The sequence below is a fragment of the Spermophilus citellus genome, assembly GCF_964194105.1.
Source record: "Spermophilus citellus genome assembly, chromosome: 18".
Lineage (NCBI taxonomy): Eukaryota > Metazoa > Chordata > Mammalia > Rodentia > Sciuridae > Spermophilus > Spermophilus citellus.
The window spans coordinates 2,344,425-2,366,827 of record NC_138200.1 but is presented as its reverse complement, the minus strand read 5'-3'; the positions used below and the strand labels follow the sequence as shown (position 1 = coordinate 2,366,827).

The following is a 22,403-nucleotide window of genomic DNA, read 5'->3' as shown; positions in this document are numbered from 1 at the left end:
GTCTCTCCTGCTCAGAACCCAAGCACACCCCACCCCCACCTCCACACACAGCCTCACTCCTGGGTTTCACGAACTCACATTTATTCAGACAGAGGAACAGGGACAGACCTTTGATCACTGGAAACCCCCAGGGTCTGGCAGTTCCAAAGAGGTGATGGTGTCCAGTGTATGTCACAGGGAACAGGCAGGCTGGGGCAAACCCACCAGTCTGAGTCCCTCTGGCCAAATGTCCTCCGCCTCCTTTTCCAAGTCGTTCTGCCTTAAGACACGGGTCGGGGCAAGCGGTTCCTAACTGGCATCAGGGGTCTAGGGATGGGCAATGGGGACGGTGGGTGGCCCAGGGCCTCCTCTCCTTAGTGTCAAGGGCTTGGGGCAGGGTAGACAGGAGGTGCCTCTCCTTCAACTTCCCTCCTCCATACTGTGAACCCAGAGCTCGAACGGAGGGGCGGAGGGTGGGTACAAGGGTCAGGAGGCCAGGCCTCCCAGGCCGCGCAGATGCGCTTTGCTGTCTACCTCTTCTTCCTCCATCTCAAAGGCCGAGTGGTCTTGGCTGTCGAAACAGGAGGCGCTGAGGAAGACGGGGGGAGCGGGAGGGGACCGGGGTGGGGTCCCGGGGGAGGGTGGCTCTTCCTTGATGTGTGAGAGGGGCAGAGGGAGCCCTTCCGCATCCTGCTCAGGTGGCTGGGGCGAAGGCGCGGCCTGGGCCTGGAGCGCCTGCAGCGCCGCCGCCCTCTCCAGCTCTGCGCGGTGGCAGCGCTGGTGGCGAAGGAGGCTGTAGGCTCGCGAGAAGCGCCGGGGGCAGCGCGGGCACGGGTGCGGGGCCGGGCCTCCAGCGTGGACCTGCGCGTGGCGGGCCAGGTCCGCCAGCCGCTTGAACTCCCGCTGGCAACGCACGCACTGGAAGGGGCGCGCCCCCGAGTGGGTCACACCGTGCTGCCGCAGGTGTGCCCGGCGTCGGAAACCTTTGCCGCACTCGGGACACCAGAAGCGGGGCTCCCCCGCTGGGGGCCGGGCTGGGGCGGTGTCTCCTCCGTTCTGCCCGCCTTCTCCCCCTTCGGGGGCACCCCCGCACTCGGCCCCTTCGCCCCCCTCAGGCCCTTTCCCTGAGTTCCGTCCACCTGAGGCCTTGTCGTCCTTCTTGCCCGCCCCGGGCAGCGGGGCCAGCAGGCTGAGCGCTCCATGGACGCGGCGGTGCTGGCGGAGGTAGGAGGCGAGGCGGAAGGCTAGGCCACAGTCTGGGCACACAAAAGGGCGGTCCGTGGAGTGGACCAGCCGGTGGCGCGACAGGGACCAGGGCCTGGCGAAGGCCTTGAGGCAGATGGAGCACTGGTGTCGCTTGGGGCGTGGCGGGGGCCCCCCTTCACCCTCCTGTTCGCCCTCGGGGCGCAGACACGGGTGCGCTTTGAGCTCGCCCTTGGTGGCAAAGGCTTCGCGGCAGCGGAGGCACAGCAGCGTCCAGTCGGCCTGGAGCAGGACCTGCTTCTCCTCCTGCCGCCCGGCCGCCAGCGCCAACTCGGCTCTCAGCTCGGCTGCCCCAGCCTCGGCCTCCTCCGCCTCCGCCTCCCGGGGCTCGACGCTCGCGGGGGCCGCCAGTGGGGCTGGGTCCCCAGCAGGCCACGACTCCGGCCACGCTGTCTCCTCCTCCGCGGCCCCGGCCACTGCAGTGGCGGGCTGCTCTGCGCCCTCCTCCTGAGGGCTCCAGCTGGACTCGGCCGCCTCCTTGGCTGCCCTCTCGATGGCCAGCTCCACCTCGCCGCCCGCGTGCTCCTGGGCCAGGTGGCGCCTGAGCTGGGCGGGCTCCGGGAAGGTGCGTGGGCAGGCGGCGCAGCGCAGCGGGGGCTGGGGCCCGTGGCCTCGCAGGTGGCGGGAGAGATGGGCAGGCCGGCGGAAGGCCTTCGGGCACAGGGGACAGGCGTGGGGACGGAGGCCTGAGTGGCTCAGCCGGTGCCGGGAGAGGTAGTAAGGGAAGCGGAAGAGGCGGCCACAGGTGGGGCAGGGCAGGGGCGCCCGAGGGGCTCCGGCGCCTCCCCTGCCACGACCACGACCACGACCACGACCCCGGCCCCGGCCTCGGCCCCGGCCACGGTGTGGTGGGCTGCCCTGGGCAGGTGGAGGGGGCTGCGGATCCATGTCTGTGGGGAAAAAGGGGAGAGGCGGGCAGAGGTGAAGGGAGGTGTGTGGGGTGTGGCAGAGAGGGGCAGCCACAGAGACAGGCAAAGGCGGGACAGCGGGTCAGCGCTCACCCAGGGAGAGGGGAGGGACGGAGGAGGAAGGCAGGAAGGTGGGCAGACAGACCCAGATCTGAAGCAGAGATGGGACAGAGACAGGAAAATCAGAAACAAGAGGCGCAAAGAAGCACAAATGGAGAAGCATCAGGAGAGGGAAAGGGAAAAGGAAAGGGAGAGGTTTAGAGACCCAGGGGCAGAAAGTGCAAGCAGACCAGGCCAGTGGGAGGGTCGAGGCAGGGACTGAAGGGACAACAGGAGAGGGGACAGAGAGTCAGCCAGCTGCTTTTGCTCAAGGGCCCTACAGTGGGATTTTTGGGAGAGGCCAGAAACTAGCTCCCAAGGGGCCAAAATGGAGGGGGTGGGATTTCAAGTCTTGAGGCCCAGGAAATGGAGTGTCTGCACCCAGAGGCAGGGCTTGCAGACGCCAGGGAATTGGAGAGCTCAGACTCCCAGTCTGAGGGCAGAGGGCTGGGGCTGGACCCCTGAGTCCGAGGAAGGGGGGCTGGGGACTGGACTCCTGGGTCTGAGGGAGGAGGCTGGGTCTGGACCCTGGGTCTGAGGGAGGAGGCTGGGGCTGGACCCTGGGTCTGAGGGAGGAGGCTGGGCCTGGACCCTGGGTCTGAGGGAGGAGGCTGGGCCTGGACCCCTGGGTCTGAGGGAGGAGGCTGGGCCTGGACCCTGGGTCTGAGGGAGGAGGCTGGGCCTGGACCCCTGGGTCTGAGGGAGGAGGCTGGGCCTGGACCCTGGGTCTGAGGGAGGAGGCTGGGCCTGGACCCTGGGTCTGAGGGAGGAGGGCTGTAATCTGGACCCTGGGTCTGAGGGAAGAGGGCTGTAATCTGGACCCTGGGTCTGAGGGAGGAGGGCTGTAATCTGGACCCTGGGTCTGAGGGAGGAGGCTGGGCCTGGACCCTGGGTCTGAAGCTGGGGTCTGGACTTCTGGGTCTGGGGGAGGAAGGACCTGGGGTCTGGACTTCTGGGTGTGGACTGGATGGGATGGGTGGTCTAACTGCCTGGTAGGTAGGACACACAGTTCCTGGGTCCAGGTGGAGGAGGGGGTTGGGGGAGGGGGTCGGGCTCGAGAGCAAGGGGAGGAGGGGTCTGGGAGCCTGGATGCTGGAGATCCCCAGGGAGGAGGAGGCTGAGGGCCCGACCCTGGACCGGTCGACGGGTCGGGGGGGCGGAGGCTGCCGCGACACGGGCCCTAGGTCCCGGAGGGGGCGATCCGCTCAGGGCCCAGCCTGCGGCTCCCCACAAGCATGATCTGCAGAATTGGGCGGCGGGTGGCGGCCTTGCGGGTTTCTCAGCCCGGGGCCTGGGGCTTGCTCTGGCTGCTGGGCGCCGGGTCTTACCTCCGCCTCCTTGGCTCCTTTCTTCCTTCCCCGCGGCCGGCCGAACGCGGACGGTGGTGCTGGGGAGGGAGGGGGCCGAGCGTGGTGGGGGGTGGAGGAGGAGGCTGGGCTCGGTGTCACCGCCTAAGCCTTCCCCCCGGAAACTCGGCCTTTGGTCGGAGCCTGGAAGAGGAAAGACTGTCTGGAAGCCGGAAGCGGAGGACCGGGGACCCGGGAGCCGGGAGGCAGGGCGGCTGTGGCTCCTGGGTCCTGTGCGGGGGAGGTGGCCGCTAGGAGAAGGAGGGGGCTTCGGGCCCCCCTCCCCAGCAGATGCACGTATTCATTCATTCTTTCAACAAATACTCATTTATCAAGCCCTGTCTGTGCCAGGCACTGTGTTGGGCCAGAGGGCAGGTGGGGGAGGGTGTTGAATGCAGCCACAGTCTTCAGAAAGTACTGGCATGCTGGATTTGAACCTGGCTCCAGCCTTCCTTTGGCAGTCTGGGCAAGTGAATCTATTCTCCAAGCCTCGGTTTCCTTCTCTGTGATAAGCCCTTGCATATATTCATTTCATTGCAAGTGGCCAGTATTTACTGAGCACCTACTATGGGCTAGCTCTGTCCTTGGTACTGGAAGGACAGTGGCCAAAACAGAGGCCACTGCACCCTGTCCCAGGAGATGACCATCCACTGTCAGACAAACCAGCCAGTGGGGGTGCCGGAGTGCTCTGATGCAGGAAGTTGGATGCTATAGGAATGCAGGAAGAGAGGGGCTCTGGGCTGAGCTCACACTGGGAGTTGGGGTGATTCATGAAGTCTTCTAGGAGGCAAGTGCTTCGGTGGAAACCTGCAGGATGGAACAGCATGACCACATCCCAGAAACCTCACATTCCGCAGAAAAGGCATGTTGCAGGTGTATACCTGTGCTTGACTCTGTTTCTTATAGGTTCCATTCATGCCAAACATTGTTTGGCAAGTTAGTGGGCGAACAGTTCCTTTTATACTTAGCCGGAATGAGCTATGTACAAGCACAAGCAATTCCAGGAATTTCTCCTTAAGAGAGATCAGAAACATGCAAAATTATGTCTGTACCAGGTTACTCGCTAGTGTGGCACATCTCTGCAAATGGCTCAAAGCCATCTAGATGCCCATCCAGGAGGTGTGAGTGACAAATCCATGACTGATCTAGCCAGTGGAGTCCTAGTCTTCATAAACAGACTGAAGATGCCCACTGTGTAAAGATATGGAAAGTACCCGAGCAGTGATGGGGACGGCAAGCGGGGAGGGTGAAGAACAGCCTGGCCTGCTCTGTGCGCTCTGGTCATGCTGAAGAACTGGAGGACCAGAGAAGAAACTGGCAACAAAGTCCTGTTCCCAGGACTGAAACTTAACTACACTTCATCCTTTTGTAATTTCTGAGTTTGAAACCTTCGGAATGTGTTATATATTAAAAAAAAAAAAGTAAAGGGGAAATAAATTAAGTGGGGATACTGACAATAAAATGAAAATTATAAAGCTTATTTATATTTTTTGGTCCTGGGGATTGAACTCAGGGGGCACTTTACCACTGAGCTACATCCCCAGTCCTTTTCATTTATTTTGAGACAAGGACTTGCTAAGTTGCCCAGACTGGCCTCAGACTTAGGATCCTCCTGCCTCAGCCTCCCGAGTCTCAGGGATTACAGGCATGTGCCACTCTGCCTGGCTTAATGAAAATAGCTGATTCTTCCAAGTGCTTTAAAAATATGAGCTAAGGGCTGGGGTGGTGGCTCAGTGGTAGAGTGTTTGCCTAGCATGTGGGGGGCACTGGGTTCGAGTCTCAGTATCACATATAAATATAGAACCATCAACAACTAAAAAAAATTTTAAATGAGCCCATATTTCTCCTTACCTTTTGAAATAGATAGCATTATTTTCCCCTTTTACAGAAGATGAAAATGAGGCACTAGTTTCAAAGCTAGTGAGTCTCACTAGGTTTTTGACTTCACAAAGAGGAGAAATGATAGTGGATCAGAAGCATGATTTAAAAAAAATCTGGTCAGTAATACTATATTTTAAAGAATATATACATAAGGAGTAAAAATCTAAAAACATCTATGGAAAATGTAACCAATTGGGGGTGGGGGTTCCATTTGAGAAGGAAGAGGCAATCAGATGCATCTCTAGTATTTCAAAGCTGGTAGTGTATGGGTGTGTGTAGTGTTCCAACTTTTTAATTTGGTAAAATACATAGAACATAAAACTGACAATTTTGACTCTTTCAAAGTGTACAATTTAGTGGTCATAGTAGCAAGTATATTCACAATATGGCGCAACCATCCATGCTGTCCAGGCCCAGGACTTTTCTATCAGCCCATCGTCTCAGCAGTCATTCCTGGTTCCGTCTGCTGGCTCTGGATTCGCCTACTGTGTGTATTTAATATAAACGACATTATAAAACCTGTGGTCTTTTGCAACAGCTGCTTCCACTTAGCCTCTTTTTTTTTTTTAAGTTGTAGATGGACACAATACCTTTATTTTTATTATTTATTTTTAATGTGGTGCTGGGGATTGAACCCAGTGCCTCATGCATGCTAGGCAAGGACTCTACCACTGAGCCACAACTGCGGCCCCTAGCCTCATGTTTTCCAGAAACACCCATGTTGTAGGTGAATAGGCGAATCATTCCTTTTTGTGGCTGAATAATATTCCATTACATGAATAAACTATATTTTATTTATCTATTGGTGAACGTTTGGGCCGCTTCCATCTTTTGCCATGGGGAATAGTGCTGTTGTAAACATCACTGTGAACATTTTTGTTGGACAGCTAGCTGTTCTGAATTCCCTGGGGTATGTACCTATGTCATTTTGTCATCCATTGCAAAGGCCAGAATTCTTTCTTTAAAAAATAAGAATTCAGGAATGGGCATGATAGAAAAGAAACTGAAGCAGAAGACGGTAAGGGGGCTTTGATGGCTTGGTTTGGGCAGCAAAGGCGGCTTGGAGGCCAGCGCCCTACGCCGGGAAGTGCGGGGCCTCCTGGTGCAGGCCGCGCTTGGAGTCGTTCCGAGTGCACTGAGACGCACTGAAAAGTTTTAGGGAGAGTCACATGATCTGATTAGTGTGTTGGAGAAATCCCTGCGGGACCCGTGGAGGCCAGGCCGGATGCTTGGGAGACCGGGCGGGCGGGGAGGAGGCGCGGGCGGGCGCAGGTGCGCAGGGCCCGCGGGAGGCGGCCCGGGCAGGGGCGGGGCCTCGCGCCCAGGGACAGGCGGGGCTGCGGGTCCGGGGCTGCCGCCCCTCGTTGGCTCTTCCGCTTCACGTCGTCGCCGGTGTCCAGTCCCCTGCCTCCAAAGCCGCCCAGGTGGCTTCTCTGCTGAACGCTCTTCTGTGGCCCCTCACGTCCTCGGGAATAAACCCAGGCCTTCCCTAACAGGCACAAGGCTCTGCATGCCCCTCTCCTCCTAGAGGACGGCTCTCCTGCTTCCTCAGCCCGCCACCACCCTCTCTTCCTGGGCTCAGGGCATTTGCACGTGCCATTTGGTAGCGTTTCCCCTGCTCCCCGCACTCCGCGCGGAGCCCAGCCTCCTGGCCTGTCCTCCCGAGCTAAAACTGCCTTCCATCTTCAGCACTGTGCCACAGGCCCACCTCGCCCTGGAACGTATCACTGCCGTGTCGCTGTGGCTTATTTTTAAACTGACACCCCACCCCCTTTTCCCTTTCTCTCTCCATAACCATGGCGGAAGAAAGATCAACCTTTTTCCATCCTAGGCCGAGTTATCTGTCCTTTGGTTCACAGAGGACAAGAATGGAGCCCAGACTTTGCAGTGGGCCCCTGAGGACCTAAGAAACAGCTGGCAAGGCTGCAGATGAATCACGACTGCCCACAGGGCGCAGCTGCCCTGTGGCCTTGAACTGCCTCTTTAAAAGCCTCTGTTCCCTGACAGAAGCACAGCCTGGGGACAGGAGTCCCCTGGCTCCTCCTTGGCTAGCAAAGCAATACACCTTCCCGAGTCCTTCTTATTGGATTGGCATGGAGACAAGGCCAAGCTCTGGGTATCAGTCATCCTTACTGTGGCCGACCCTGGGCCACCTGTGCTCGGCCTCCCCTCCCACTAGATCAGAAACCCCATGAGGGCAAGGGATTGTCTTGCCTATTTGTCAAACCACTCTACCCAGAGCACCAAACACAGAGGTGGGGAGGAATGAGGAGAACTCGGGTGTTGTGGAAAGGGAGCGATGAGGGGAGGGGAGTTGCCGAGACCAGGTGCCCCCCCCAGCTGCCGGCCTCTCTCATTACTAACCCCCAGCCACTCTTAAATTAGCACATTTATGAAACAGGGCCACAGTGAGACAAGTAGAGGGCAGTTCAGCACGTGCATTTGGGAGGCACTCAGGAAATGAAAAGAGGCCCTTGTTGCACGTGGGAAGCACCAGGATCCTGGGAGAGGCGAGGTGGGTGGGAGCCTCAGGCTTCCCAGGGTCCTGTTTTTAACTCCGCAACCAGCTTTGATCTCCATGACAACCCTGGCATCATTCCAGGCCCTAGACCCCTGGACAGCTGTCTCCAGGCAGGACTGGAGAGGGGGCTGTCTTGTCCCTGGGGGTGGTGCCTGTACCTAAGGTGGTGGCCCTGCTTCTCCAACAGGGACCACCGCATCCCACGGCAACACGCAGGGAGTCAGTCTGGTGGTGTAGAGAGGAGTATGTCCAAGGTCTAGCGTCCCCTCCCCCAGGCAGGGTTGACCTTGTTCCCAAGAGGTGGAGCCTTTTCAAACTGGTGATTGTGGATCTCAGCCAGTCTTCCTTGAGCTTCAAACTGTTACTTGTTTCCACCCCCACATCTCCCTCCTTAACATTGTCTCCCCTTGCAAACTAAAACTTAGGGAAACTGCACAACACAAACGAATAATTGAACAAAAATTTTAAGATGACCCTCAGATGAAGAAACAGGACATCACGGTCCATCAGCAACTGTAGAAACCTTCCGGCCTCCGCCTGAGCTTAGCTGTCTAGCCCACTACTCTGAGTTTTATAGAGAAGAGTTTTTCTGTACCAGTTACTACCCATGATGCATCCTGAACACTGCAGCAGCTTGCCTTGGAATGCCGTGTGCATGGAGTCGTGCTTTCACACAAGTACCTGTGTGTGCTCTTGTCCACCCTCAGTGCTGCTCAGTATTCCATGGCCTAATGCACCATCACCATTTAGCTACTGTACTCATGAGTGTGTGTGTTGGGGGATGCTAGGGATGGAACCCAGGGCTCCAACGCACTAGGCAAGTGCTCTACCTACCCCTGAGCTACCCCTAGGCCCAATCTACTGTGTTCTTTCTTTCTTTCTTTTTTTTTTTTTTTAGAGAGAGAGAGAGAGAATTTTAATATATATTTTTTTTAGTTTTCGGCGGACACATCTTTGTCTGTATGTGGTGCTGAGGATTGAACCTGGGCTGCACGCATGCCAGGTGAGCGCGTTACCAGCTTGAGCCACATCCCCAGCCCTCTACTGTGTTCTTGATGGACATTTTGGTGGTTCTGAATTTGGGTATATAGACATAGCTGCTGTGAACATTCTCCTGTGTCTCCTAGTGCCGGTGAACATGACTTACTCCAGGGTTTGTGGCTGGCGGAATCACTGCATCGCAGGGAATGCATATTGGCATTCAATCTTAGAGAATGCCAATCTACCAGGCATCTTCAGTTTACATAGAAGAGCTCTGATTCTCCAAGCCCTGACCTTAACTTGTCCTCTGGTCCTGATACCAAGTGCCACCACCCACCCACTTACTTCTGCTTCCTCCCTTTCCAGTGCACGCACCTCCCACCTTGGACACACAGGTAAGCCACACATGCACACAACCCATCCTCTGCATTCTACCTCCAGCCCTCACACCAAATCCTCCCACTATTTCTCTCACCAGCTGGCCCAGACTCTCACTACTCCCTCCTGGCAGACTGACTAGTCCTCTACTTCTTTCCCTTTGCAGGCTCCAGCTCCTTCTCCCCAGAGCCAGAGAGCTGGTCATCTGCACCGTGGAACTGTCTGGTCAGTCAAATGCTCATCTTGAGTTCCCTGGCCCTGGGTGATCTGACCTCTGCCTACCTCTCCACCTCATCTCCTCCCTCCTTTCCCGAGTTCACTCTCCTCCTGGCAGCCACTCCTCATCTTTCAGGACTCCGAAGTGCCACATGGCAGGGAAGCCCACCCTAACTGCTCATGGGAAGCCCAGCCACTCGCCGTTCCCTGTTGCCTTCGGAGTGCTCAGGACCACCTGAGATTACCTCCACTGTTGGTTCCTCTTGCTCCTAGCCTGTCGCCCACTCACTAGAATGTAAATGTACCAGAGCCAGGATTAGCTATTTGCTTACAGTGGGGTACCAGAGGGGTACAAGGCCTGACTCCAAGAGTTGTGTGTGTGAATGTGACCGGGCTACTGGTACCACCTATCCTGATGATCTAGAGGTCTTTCTTAGGATCTAAGGATCTTGCCAGATGGCTGTCTAAGGGGCAGAGTCTTTTCCTGGGCTGTCTCTAAGCCCCAATCAGAAAATGAGACAGTAGTGATTGACAGGACAAGGTTTATTGGGGTCCTGGAGACACTAGGGAGTGGGAGAAGGGGGCAAAGTCAAGGCTCACAAGGGGGGAATCCCCTAGCCAATTTCCCCCTTCCCCTTGGGGTTAGGAGGAACACAGAGACAAACCAACAGAGATGGAGAGAAAGATGGACTAGTGCTACAGGAGCGGGGGAGGAAAACCCCAAAGCCCACCACCTCCACCTGGATGAGGTCACAGGATGTGGAGTAACGTGGACCCAGCCACACTCTACAGGATAAGGGAGTGTCTGTCCTATTCACTCTAAGAAGGGTGGGGCCAGGCCACTATGTGGACCAGCCCAGTGCATTTGGGTCAGTCCATCCTACTGGCTAGGGGGATTTCGGACCAGTCTATCCTAGTGTTTTGGGGTGGGGGAAGATCCTTAGGGTCGATCCATTCAGTGGTAAAGAAAGGGACCTAATTGGAAGGTGGGGGAGTTGAAGGCAAGGTCATCTACCCTGGTCCTCTTTCAGTATTGGGAATGAAATGGGGGAAAGGCAGATTTCGGCTATATTCATTTTCTGGGGTCACCAGTGACTGGTGGGTAGTATTTGGAGGGGATCCTGGAAGATTTGGGAACATGGTCCCTGCATTCCCCAGATCAAGGTCATGGAGAACGATGGCTGTCTGGGAGCGGGCAGTCTTCCCTTGAAGGTACCCACACTTAATTAGCTGAGAGGTGCTGGTGGAGACCCATTTCTCATTTGGAGGTCCCCACATCTTAGAGGCCTATTGATTGGGGTTGCCCACACGCATTCCTGGGGTCTCAAGCTCAGGAGTCTCTCCGTAGGTTTAGGTCCCCCAATGAATATGTTCTCCGACCCCTTCCTTGGAAGAGGTCTCTTTCTTGGTGGTCCCCCAGCTGGGGGCCTGTGTGGGCTCTGGGTGGCCCCATGGCCAGGTCGGGGCCTCATCTTAGGGCCTTGGCTCTGGACTTGAAGGGCCGGGGCCTCACCTGCACACAGTCCTGAGGTCCCTGGCAGGGCCAAGTCCAGTCCCTGGGTTGGTTGGGTTGAGGGCTGGGCGGCCTCGCGGTTCAGTCCATGCCCCGGTGCAGCTTCAGGTGCCTGGAGAGGTTGCTGAGCGTGATGAAGCCCTTGCCGCAGATGTGGCAGGGGAAGGGCCGCTCGGTGCCATGCAGCAGCCGGTGGCGCTTGAGGTAGCACTCGTGCCGGAAGAACTTGCCGCACTCGAGGCACGGGAACGGCTTCTCGCCGGTGTGCACCAGCACGTGCCGCTCCAGGTCGCGGGGGGAGCGGAACAGCTTCTCGCACTCAGAGCAGCCAAAGATCTTCTTGCCGCGGCCGGAGCCCGACGCAGGCTCCCCGGATGCCGGCTGCCCCCCAGGAGCCGCCGCTGCTGCCTCCTCCCCGCCGCCCTCGCCGTGGCTGACCCGCCGGTGCTCCTCCAGGGCCGCCAGCGCCGCATACAGCGCTCCGCAATGGCCACAGCCGTAGGTGGCTGGACCCGAGTGAGCCTCCAGGTGGCTGGCCAGCGCCGCAGCCGACGCGAAGAACGTCCCGCAGTCGCATTGGTACAGGGTGTCTTCCGACGGCTCGGCCGCCGCACCCCGCGCGGGGGCCTCACCGCCGCCCTCCGGAAGCAGCCCCCCGAGCTCGGGCACGCCACCCCCGGTGGGGCCCAGGAGTAGCCCGCCGTCCCAAGCCGATCGTGCGTCTCCTGCCTCCGCTGAGCCGCCCTCGCGGGCCGTCTCCAGCCCACTGCTGGCCCCCGGGACCCAGACCTGCACAGGGGGTGCGCCAGCACCCTGCAGGTCGTGGGTCAGCTTGTGCCGCTCCAGCAGCGCGGGCGCGTTGAAGTCGCGCTCGCAGCGTGGGCACTTGAACGGCTTCACGTCTGTGTGCGCGGCCCAGTGGGCTGCCAGCTCGCGGCCGTGGTCGAAGCGCCGTGCGCAGGCGCCGCAAGCAAACGGAGGCAAGGAGGCTGCGGCTGCGGCTGCGGCCTCTGCCAGCCCCCAGCTGCCCGCGCCCGCGCCCTCCAGGCCCTCTCCACTGCCGGTCCCCGCGCCCCCGCACACTGAGCAGGGCCCCACGTTGCAGCAGACGGAGCAGGGTGCGCTCAGGGCGGGCAGGCCCGGGCCAGGCTGCAGCGGTGCTGGCAGCACCCCGCGGTGCTGGCGCTTGAGGTGGCGGCCCAGGCTGGAGCGCGAGGAGAAGCGGAGCTCGCAGACCAGGCAGCAGTACGGCTTCTCCCCAGTGTGGACGACCTAGGGGTGGAACACAGGTCAGTGCAGAGGGGCTTTCCGCGTGGCAGATTCCGGGACACCCAGAAGGAGGAGGCCCAAGCTTTCCTACCCGGATTCCACACGCGCAAGCCCACTCTCTACCTTGGGCCACGCAGGCATGTTTCAGTACTCAAGTCCAAGTCCCTTCCACCTAGGACCTCTGCAGATGCTGTTCCCAGGGCACGCGGGGTGGGGGGTGGGGTGGGGGGTGGACACACTTCCTGCCACTCTTCCTGGCTAAGTCCTAATCCTCTCCAATGGGCCTACTTAGGGGTGTGACTCCCTGGGAGAGTGGTCCAGGTCTGGGGTCAAATCCCTGGGGTCTTCTATTCTGTGCATATGGAAGCAAGTGGCTTTGAATCTCTCTTTTTAAAAATACTTATTCTTTATTGTACACGATACCTTTATTTTATCTATTTTTTATGTGTGCTGAGGGTCGAACCAGGGCCTCCTATGTGCTAGGTGAGCGCTCTATGCTGAGCCCCAGCCCCAGCCCCAGCCCCAGCTTTGAATCTCTTGACCTCTGCTTTTCCCTTCTGTAAATGGGCAGAATCAGACTAGCCACCTCACAGTGCTGCTGTGAGGACACAGGGAAATGGCCACAAAATAATTACTAGCTCCGCATGCTACCATGGCTAACAACCCTCTCTGTGTTCTCTAAACCAGCATACAATGGGGCAGGTGGATGGGGCTCTCACATACGCCTAGGTGGGAGGTGGCGTTTCAAGGTACACGGGGAACCTTCTGGAGTCCAACAGACTTGTGTGATGATGGAAATGTCCCACATTCATGCTGCCCGATAAACTAGTCACAAGCACACGTGCTACTACTGAGCATTGGAATGTGGCTGGTGCCAGTGAGGGCCTGGCCGTGTGCCTGGAGAGGTGAACCGCAGGCCTGGAGGGCAGTGGAAGCGCTAGCCACATTCACAGACAGGGAGGTGACCCCCACCCACTCCAGTGTCTCCTCCCTACTCTAGAAAGCCCCCACCCATCACGGTGCCACCTGTCACCATGCGTGAAGCCCGGCAGCCGGCATCACCGCCCTGCCCCTGCTGCAGCACAGGCCACACCTGCTGCCCCCCTTCACTGCAGCTAATGGTTCCAGAGTCCCAGAGGCCAGCCTGGGAGGGGACTCACCTAGTGTCAAGCCTGCTGTCACCAGCCGGTCACTAATGGCCCTCAGGTCTATCAAGGCAGAGCTGTGATTTGAACCAAATCTGGCTGCTTTTCAGAGTCCCACCTAATGTTTTGTTGTTTTTTTTTTAAACAAATATTGATCCAGGGAATCACTTCCAGATTTAGGAAATCAGACTCTCCAAGAAATGTGTCTTTCTGAGGCACAGCTTGGCCTGCGGATGGGGAGAAACCAGAAATCTGGAACATCATTCACCCTTATGGCTAAGAGCTTTCTGAGGGTAGAGTCCTACTGATTGGTAATATTTGCCTTGAGTCCTGTGAGGGTTGATGAGAGTTCGGTGTAACTGATAATGTCTACCAGGGGCACGGACCTAAAGGAAGAACCAGAAGTGGTGCCTCTCTGCCATTCTGGCTCCAGACATGGTGATGTCTACAGTACAATGGGGTGCCTGGAACTCTCTCTTCTTGCTAGATTTATTCTCTGTCCATCTGCCTTTCTAACACACAAGCTTGTGCTGGCCTCAGGACCTTTGCACATGTTGTTCTCATTGCCTGGAAGGCTCTTTCCCATGACAGGCTCCTCCCTTCCTGGGGAGAGTCAGTGTATCTGTCAGCTCCCTCCTGGCATCCATCCTCCCCATCTGGGTGACGTCTCCCCAGCATGTGAGCAAAGAGGAAAGAGGGACCAGGTCAGCCTGCTCACTGCTGTGGTTCCAGGTCCTGTGCTTACTGGATGCCCCAGGACCAGTGGGCTCTGCAGCCTTCTCTGGTACCATGCTGTCCCTGGCCCCCTGGCCACATTGTCCCTAGCCACACATCCGGCTCCTGAAATGCCTATCCTGCTTCCATGAACACGTGCACTTCCTGGGCTTGGGCAGCCCTCTCCTGCCTGTTGAGCAGAGGTATCATTCTCAGAAGCAGCATCCTCTACCCCGCCCAGCCCACTTTACCGGCTCTCCTCACCCCCCAAAACGTTTTGGCCACAGTCTAATGGTCACTAACCTGGTGTCAATCAATGTCCCCCTCCCTGGACTGTTGGATGTGGGGGCTCTGAAGGGGGACTGTGTTTTCCCTGAAGAACCTGACTTAGAGTCGGGCTCACTGAAGGGTTCCGTCGGATCCTGACCTACTGGTGGGAGTGGGCAGATGTCCATGAGTGGAGGGACTTGTTGCCTGAGCATTAAGGGCTGTAAGCAGTGGGTACTTCGTCTCTTTGATGGATGCAAACACTGGACATGAGAGAGGGAGACAGGAGGAGGGGATACCACTAGAGTTGGGGCTAACATCAAGGACATGATGTTCTGAACCCAGAGAGATGCCAGGGGACAGAGACGGGGATGTGGAAGACCACTGTCAACCAGGTCTTCCTGGCCCTAGCAGGGTGTCTGGCCCGCAGACGTGGTTTTCCGGGTGGATGTGGGGCTGCCCCGCTTGCCTCCACCCTGCCCAATCACAGTCTCCAGTCAGTCCTTGACACACCGAGCCCTTCCCACCTGGGGCCTCTGCGCAGGCATCCCTCCTGTTGGACTGCTTTTCCCACACGGACTCCTTCTCAGACTCAGGTCCAGCTCAAACATGGCCTTGCCCTGACCTTTCTCCATCTCCCCTCCTGCACTCCCCATGTCAATTTTACTTATTTATTAAAAATATCCTTCCCAACATTTCTCCTTTCCCAGAACATTCTTATCTGTGGAACTGCTTTCTTATCACTTTCCTGGCCACTGTCCTTCTCCAAAGGAACATAAATTCACTGAAAGCTGGTATTTAATTGATTTTATGCTGGTAACCTCAGTGTTGGGCCCAGGGAAAGCCCTCAATTGGTAGTTGTGAAATAAAGAAATTATATGTACATGTGATAAAACTATTTTACTATAAGGAAGGGACGCACAGGGCAGGCCCTGGCAGGGGGCAGAGCTAGGGCCACATGGGAGGGGCAACTTACTAGCAGGTTGTGTGTGTGAGATGGGCGGTGACCAAAAAAGAAGTATGGCTTTGGCGGAGGGAGGAAAGGAGAAATTCTCTCTGGGAGGAAGCAAGTGCACGGGGCCTCGATCTGCTGCCTCTCAACCCTGTGCGGGCTGTGTGGGCCTGTGGACTCACCTGGTGGTGCAGCAGGCCTGTGGAGTCGCGGAAACCCTTGGGACAGGCAGAGCAGCGGTAGGGCCGCTCCCCCGTGTGGGAGCGCAGGTGGTTGGCCAGGTTGAAGCTGTGCTTGAAGCCCTTGCCACAGCGTGGACACGCATGGGGCTTGAGAGCTGTGTGCCGAGCGAAGTGACGCCGCAGGTCTGAACGGTAGCGGAAGCTCTTGCCACATTCGCTGCAGTGAAATGGGACGCGGGGGGCTGCAACAGGTGCTGCCTGTGCTGTAGCAGGTGCAGGGACAGGAGCCGGGGGTGCCGGCAGCCGGGCTTCATCCATGGTGACAGGTGGCACAGTGGTGGCTGGGGGCTTTCTAGAGTAGGGAGGAAACACAGAGCCGTTGAAGGGATCACCTCCCTGTTAGCCCCTTAGGCTCACAGGTCCCACACCAGACCCCTTGGAGACCCTCCTACTGCTAAGCCACGCCCACCACACTAACCACACCCACTGTTCTTAAGAGTCTTCTTACAAACCTTTCTCCCTCTTCTTCATTCATCTGCCAATCTTCATAACCACTACCGTGTCACTTCTACTCAAGTCACCGTGTTAAGCCTCTCTGGATCCTCTCTAAACCCTTCCCACTCTGATGCAGGTCCCACCACTCCTTTGGAGACACTAGTTCTATTCCTTAAACATCACGTATTCCTGGCCATGCCACTTTCCCTCCAAAAGCCTCTCCTACACTTCTTTGAAGATGACTGCTTAGTGAACAGGAGGACAAGGATTTGCAGCTAAGCACACCAGTGCCATGCTTCCAGGAAGACCAAAACTAGCTGTGCAACCTAGATAAAAACCAGTCAAAACTCTGGTCCTCTGTAAGAAGGGAAAGATTCTAGTACCTACCTCATGGAATGGTGGCAGGCACTAAGCCACAGCCAGGCAAGTATGCTTGTGCTCACGTGAGCCAGCACACAGTCGAGACTCAGCAAGTGTGCTGTTGACTACCCCTATCTGTAAGGGCCCTCCTACTTTCTTAGTTTAGCACCCCCATGCTTTCCAAGTCATCCGAGTTCTCCAATCTTTGTACTTTAACAAGATCTGACTTCCAATACCATACATTTCTTCCTTCAAATAGGCCCCATCCTTTCCAAGATCAATCCCCACTCCACTCCTATAACTTCCTCTACCCTTTCTTAGTCGCTACTGAGCCCCCTGCATCCTCTCCAAATTCTTCCACTTTTATTATAAAGACTTGATAGTTCTATGGAACTCACCAAATTACACACCTAAACCTGGGCCCCCTCTCAGCACCAAACCCCACCCCAGACAAACTCTACCCCTTCTACCCTAAGCTCCTCCTGCCCTCTTCCTGGTCCCTATTTTCCCAGCAGGCCTTAAACAGAGTTCCTTCTGCCTTTCAATATAGGCCCCACCCACCACAGTATTAAAGCCCCACCCCTTACCTAAGCTCCTCCCAGTTTCTATCCACAGACCCTTAAAATATACGAAGCCCCACCCACAACAAGCCCCGCCCCTCGGCTCCTCCGGTCCCTGTTCCGCCCACATCACCACTAGGCCCCGCCCCCTCGTGCTCCCCACGGCTAGCAGAACCGGCCCCCCCAGCACAGTCGGCTCAGAGACCCAGGCCCGAAAAACGGCCCTTTGTGCCCCTCCCCCTGGCCCTAGAAGGTTCGGCCCCGGGCACTCGGGGCGGGGGCAGGTCAGGCGGGCCGGGACCGAGCAGGTCCACCTCGCTCAAACAGGGCGGAGGTCCTGGAAGCTTGATGAGGCCTCGAGAGGCCAGGGAAGTCAGTCCGCTTTCCTCTTTAATTACTTACACCTCCCTCTGGGCGCCGACATTTTGGACAGCGGGGGCAGCGTCACTTCCACCCGGGGGGCCCCTCAACTTCCGCCTCGGCTCCCTTCTCCCCCCTCCTTCTCCCGCCCCCTCGACTCCCCCTTTCCACTCCACCCCGCCCTTCTCCTTCTTTCCCTTCCCTTCCCTGGGCTTGAAAGTTAGAGAAGCCATGTCGGCGCCATCTTGGTTGAGGGCAGCGGGGCGGGGCCTATGATCATCCCCGGCGCTGCATAGCGTCAGGGCAATAAGCTCAGCCTGCGGATTCCTGTAGTCTACAATGACGCTAACTGGTGCTAACGTAGACAGTTATGATTCCTTTTCCCCAGTCTCGCACTACTTCTTTACAGGATGCCGAGTTGCATCTGGAAGGAAGAGAGAAACTGAACTGCGCCAAGTGCAATACAGATAGAAAATACCAGGCACCATCTTTTCTATTTAATCCTCCATGGGGCCTTGAAGCTATCAGCGCCATGTTAGTTGCGGGCACTAAGTAGACATTTCCCGCTTCTCATCTTTCCGACCCATCTTTGATTGGATCACCCGGTTGGGTGCTTTCTGGGAGGAAAGGCATTTTGATGTGGTCAGGGATGTGGTGATGGGCTCATTCCCACTGGGGCAAATCCGGCGACTTGTGCGCCTCTGCCTGCACGGATGTGACCGGTCCTTAGGACCCAGCGAGTACCCTTTGTTCCCCGCGGGCGGCGAGGGGAGGGGCCGCTGGCGTCCGCTCCGAGGGGCGGGGCCGGGCCCGCGCGCCCCCGCCCCCGCCCCGCCGCCGCCGAGGGGCAGGGCCCCCTCGCCCCCGCCCCTTCCCACGCGCCGGCCCGTCGCCCCCCGCGCGCGTGCACACACGCGAGCCCAAGGCGGCATGCAAATGAGGTACCCGGGAGGCGGGGGACCCGGGAGGGGGGAGGGGGATGGGGGAGAGGTGGCCGGGAGCGCGCCGGAGCGCGGCCCAACACCTGCTCCCGCGCTCGCCCTTGCGCGCGCCGACCTCGCGCCCCGCGGAGCCGCCGGGCTCGCGCGCGCAGACCCCCTCCTGGCAGCTCTCGCTGCTTGCGGCCCCCGCGCCGCTCATTGGCCGCCGCCCCCGCAGGGCCCGCCCCGCGCGCGGGCTCCCCGCTCCGGTCCGACGGGCGCGCGCCCGCAAGGAATAGGAGTGGGGGAGGGTCGAGGGACCAGGTGCTCTCCTCCCGTGTTTCAGAGGTCCACCTCCCGGTCCGGGCTACCCCACGGGAGCGAACCATGTGGTCGTTGAGAGATTGTCGCGCTTTGGATTTCAGGCCGCTGTGTGTCCATTAAAGGGGGTTGGGGGCTGCGGGTGGTAGAGTACTTGCTTACCATAGTCAAGGCCCTGGGTTCCGTCCCCAGCACCACAAAAAAACAAGTCTAAACGGGGGCGCGGCGCCCTCGTGCTACCTCTCCAGTTATACCCCGATCTCATGCTCCCAGGTTGTAGTTGGCTCCGGGAAGATGGTGATGTTGGTGCACTAGTAGGTTGGGGCATTTTAAAGCCCCTTCCTTATTCGTTATTACTCTCCCACAAACCAGATATAGCATTTTACAGAGAAGGAAACTGGTTCAGAGACGTACAACCACTTGCTTATTATGGGTAGAGCTGGACTTAAACCTGGGTCTGAGAGTCTTCATGCTGTCTTCTATCTCCTTGGGACCATTTCTTCTCATTCCCTGAGCCACTGTGGTCAGCAACACCGGATTGGAGTCTTGGCCTTGCACTAACTATCAGAGGGAACTTAGCTGATTTGGCTTTCCTGTATTTCAGTTACCCCATTTGCAAAATGGGGAAGGTGCATCCTCATTCAGAAGGTTGGTGTGAGACTTAGCTTAGGCATGATGCTAATGAAGAGGGCATGATGCTAATGAGGGCTCTTCTGTGTAAAATATTGTCCTATGGCATGTCTGGTCGGGCAAGTGGAACAGAATCCCATTTTGTGAAAGACTTAATTGAGCTGGGAGAAGTGAACACCTTGCTCAAGGCCACAGAGAGAGGAAGTGACAGACTCTGAATTTGAACTTGGGATATCTGACTCCAGAGGCCAAACTTAGCAATGTGGATATGTTTCCTTATGCACCAATTAGGGTCAAACTTCACCTAGGACTGATTCCTTTCTTCTAGTTCTGAACTCTTCCCTTCTGCCAATCAGGAAGGAAATCTCTGAGACCTCTATGGCTCTGGAATTTGATGGGCTATTTTGAGGCTTGCACTCTCAGTTGAACCCTTATTTTTCTCTATTTAGCTAATGTTGATCTTGAATTCCCTGGTCAAGGGAACAGATTGTGGGGCATGGGGGACATTTGTGGAAATCAGGGCAGTGCCCGTTTATGATCCAGTACTAAATTATCTTATTGTTTTACCCACCAGCATGGCTATAATTGTCTGGGTGAGGTCAATCATATTCAGGTCAAGAGACTTGGAGCCAGGGTTGGGTGACATGTTGGGGTACACGGGGTGTTGGAGACCCTCCCCACACTGACGCTGCCCCTCTCTCCTCTTAGCCGGCTCCAGTGCCCAGACCCAAGCCCCTCACTGCTCAATGGACACCCCCAGCCCAGACCCGTTGCCTTCGACTTTGACTGGGGAGGAAGAGAAACCTCTGGCCTTACTTCCTCCGGTTCCCCGGGGCCGCAGAGGCAGACCTCCCGGGGGAGCCGCCTCCTCAAATCGGACCCTCAAGGCCTCCTTCCCTCGCAAGCGGGGCCGCCCCCCCAAGTCAGGGCAGGAGCCCCCGCTGGCGCAGGAGCTGACCTCACAGGTGGGCAGTGGTGGTGGCAGCGACCTCCTGTTGATCGATGATCAGGGTGTACCCTATACAGTCTCAGAAAGGTCGGCTGCAGGTGGGCCCCAGGGCTCTGTCTCCAGAAGGGCCCCGCACTTCTGCCCTGTGTGCCTGCGTGCCTTCCCCTACCTCTCCGACCTGGAGCGCCACAGCATCTCACACTCGGAGCTGAAGCCGCATGAGTGCAAGGATTGCGGCAAGACCTTCAAGCGGTCCAGCCACCTGCGGCGGCACTGCAACATCCATGCGGGCCTGCGGCCCTTCTGCTGTCAGCTGTGCCCGCGCCGCTTCCGCGAGGCAGGAGAGCTGGCACATCACCACCGCGTGCACTCCGGTGAGCGCCCATACCAGTGCCCAGTGTGCTGGCTGCGCTTCACGGAGGCCAACACCCTGCGGCGCCATTCCAAACGCAAGCACCCAGAGGCCTTGGGAATGCCCCTGTGTCCCCCTGACCCAAGGCCCGAGACGCCGTGGGACGAAGAAGAAAGCATCCCGGCCACAGCTGGGGTGTGTGAGGAGGGGCCTGAGGGGAAGGAGCCCGCCTGTCCTGCACCCTCGGCCTCTGCTTCCCGGTCCTGGCTTACAGCCAGGAGCTCAGCTGGCACCGGGCCCAGGCAAGTGGGCCAGGACACCCTCGCTTCTGGTGGTCTTCCTGTCTTGGGAGGGGGTCGAGGCTAGGGACCTACACCTCCAGGTCCTGCTGCCTTGTGGCACCTTCCTACGGACTAACAGGCCCCTGGAGGCAGGGGCTGTGGCAATAAATCCCTGCCTACTGGCTTCCTGTGTGTGTTCCATGATGATGCCTCTTCTCCGTTGCAGTGTTCAGCGGCTGCACCACCCTGACAGAAGTGCGTGGGATTCCAAATAACCCCATGTCACGTGCCTCCCTAGCATGGCGCCAAAGAATGGCTCAGAAGAAGCCTTTGCTCCTCTCCCATTTCCACCGGACCCCAAAGTGCTACCAATAAAAAGCCAGACTAAGTAAAACAGTGAACTTCTATGCAAATGTGACTCTAGGCTCCCCTCATCCTTGCCAAATTCCTGACACGTAGGTCCTGCCTCCGTGGACCCACAGTTTGCAATGAAACACTGAGTTGAGGGCTGGGATAGAACTCAGTCGAGAATGTGTGCCTTGCATATATGCAAGCCCCTGGGTTCAACCTCCAGCACTAAAAAGGAAAAAACAAAAACAACTTGAAGATAAGAGGACTGAATTTGGGTAGGTTTTATCAAAAGAAGGGGGGGGGCTTGGACGAGGTGCAAGCCTTATTGGGCAGTTAGGGGGCATTAGGGCGGGTCTTAGAAGGTGCAAAGGCTGGGGATGCTTTAAAGAGGTTAAGGTTGGCCAGAAGAAAGAGAATGACTTCCAGAGAATGGGCGAGAGTTTACCTGAGGGATGGGACTAGAAAGAGAGCTTTCGAATGACAAAGCATTAGAAGTATGACTTAACTGTTAGAAAGTGCTGGGGGGTGGACATGACTAGGAGAAGGAGGTACCTGAGAGAGGGGGAACTTAGCAGGGGGAGCTGAATAGATCTGGGCTTCCTTACTTGAGGTAGGGCTGAGTTGGGAGGTTTATGGAGTTATGTGAGGGGAGCAGCGTCAAGTGTGGTAAAGCTGTGGTTGAGCTCAAGAGACCCTCCTGAAGGGTATTTTCAAACACAGACGCTAGGCCCCACCACATAGGTCTCTTCTGAGAGGTTTGGGGCAAAGAGCTGGAGACGGATCATTGCTACTCAAGAACCACTGGTTCAAGGCGATGCTTTAGGTGTGAGGCATAACCATACACACAAGTTATGAGGGTCGCGCAGCTGTGGGAAGAAGGACAGGGCTTAAATCCAAGGGGCAGACACAGTTTAAGAGCCCCCCCCACCAAGGTCAGGGCTTGGAAGGGGCGTGGCAGGGCTTGGGAGGGAGGGTGGAGCTCCAGAGCATAGAGTCTTGGAGAGAGGAAAGAGGGAGAAACTTGGTGGAGGTGGGGCGAAGGGTACAGGTTTGGGGCGAGGGCGGAGCCTATAAAGATTGCAACAAGGTAGGCGTGGCTCAAAGTCCGGGGGCGTGGCCCAAGCGTGGGACCCGAGCTCAGGGTGTGCCTTAACCGGATGTCCGCAGCACGTGGGCGGTGCCGGAGGAAGAAGCGGGCACACATAGCGCA

At 57.5% G+C, this 22,403-nt stretch overlaps 3 protein-coding genes across 8 annotated transcripts; 1 reads left to right on the top strand and 2 right to left on the bottom strand.

Moving 5' to 3' along the window:
* Positions 1 to 74: 74 nt before the first annotated feature.
* Positions 75 to 3,731, bottom strand: ZNF579 (zinc finger protein 579). Of its 2 annotated transcripts, XM_081274098.1 has the most exons (3): positions 3,578 to 3,714; positions 2,244 to 2,301; positions 75 to 2,132 (listed from the first exon to the last, which is right to left on the bottom strand). In XM_081274098.1, exon 3 carries the CDS (start codon positions 2,128 to 2,130, stop codon positions 466 to 468), a length of 1,665 nt encoding a protein of 554 aa, XP_081130224.1. In that variant the 5' UTR covers positions 2,131 to 2,132; positions 2,244 to 2,301; positions 3,578 to 3,714; the 3' UTR covers positions 75 to 465. The 2 variants fall into 2 exon arrangements, with proteins under 2 accessions (XP_081130224.1, XP_081130223.1); XM_081274097.1 differs by lacking the exon at positions 2,244 to 2,301 and having other exon boundaries at positions 76 to 2,132; positions 3,578 to 3,731.
* Positions 3,732 to 10,103: 6,372 nt separating this feature from the next.
* On the bottom strand, positions 10,104 to 17,562 carry FIZ1 (FLT3 interacting zinc finger 1). 2 transcript variants are annotated; one of them, XM_081275548.1, is made up of 3 exons: positions 17,432 to 17,562; positions 15,615 to 15,966; positions 10,104 to 12,357 (listed from the first exon to the last, which is right to left on the bottom strand). In XM_081275548.1, exons 2-3 carry the CDS (start codon positions 15,930 to 15,932, stop codon positions 11,167 to 11,169), a joined length of 1,509 nt encoding a protein of 502 aa, XP_081131674.1. In that variant the 5' UTR covers positions 15,933 to 15,966; positions 17,432 to 17,562; the 3' UTR covers positions 10,104 to 11,166. The 2 variants fall into 2 exon arrangements, with proteins under 2 accessions (XP_081131674.1, XP_081131673.1); XM_081275547.1 differs by lacking the exon at positions 17,432 to 17,562 and adding an exon at positions 16,497 to 16,846.
* A 471-nt stretch (positions 17,563 to 18,033) lies between these two features.
* Positions 18,034 to 21,274, top strand: ZNF524 (zinc finger protein 524). 4 transcript variants are annotated; one of them, XM_081275124.1, is made up of 3 exons: positions 18,754 to 19,278; positions 19,969 to 20,863; positions 21,069 to 21,274. In XM_081275124.1, exons 1-3 carry the CDS (start codon positions 19,251 to 19,253, stop codon positions 21,115 to 21,117), a joined length of 972 nt encoding a protein of 323 aa, XP_081131250.1. In that variant the 5' UTR covers positions 18,754 to 19,250; the 3' UTR covers positions 21,118 to 21,274. The 4 variants fall into 4 exon arrangements, with proteins under 4 accessions (XP_081131251.1, XP_081131252.1, XP_081131250.1 ...); XM_081275125.1 differs by lacking the exons at positions 18,754 to 19,278; positions 21,069 to 21,274 and adding an exon at positions 18,034 to 18,330 and having other exon boundaries at positions 19,969 to 21,026; XM_081275126.1 differs by lacking the exons at positions 18,754 to 19,278; positions 21,069 to 21,274 and adding an exon at positions 18,347 to 18,740 and having other exon boundaries at positions 19,969 to 21,026.
* Positions 21,275 to 22,403: the final 1,129 nt, after the last annotated feature.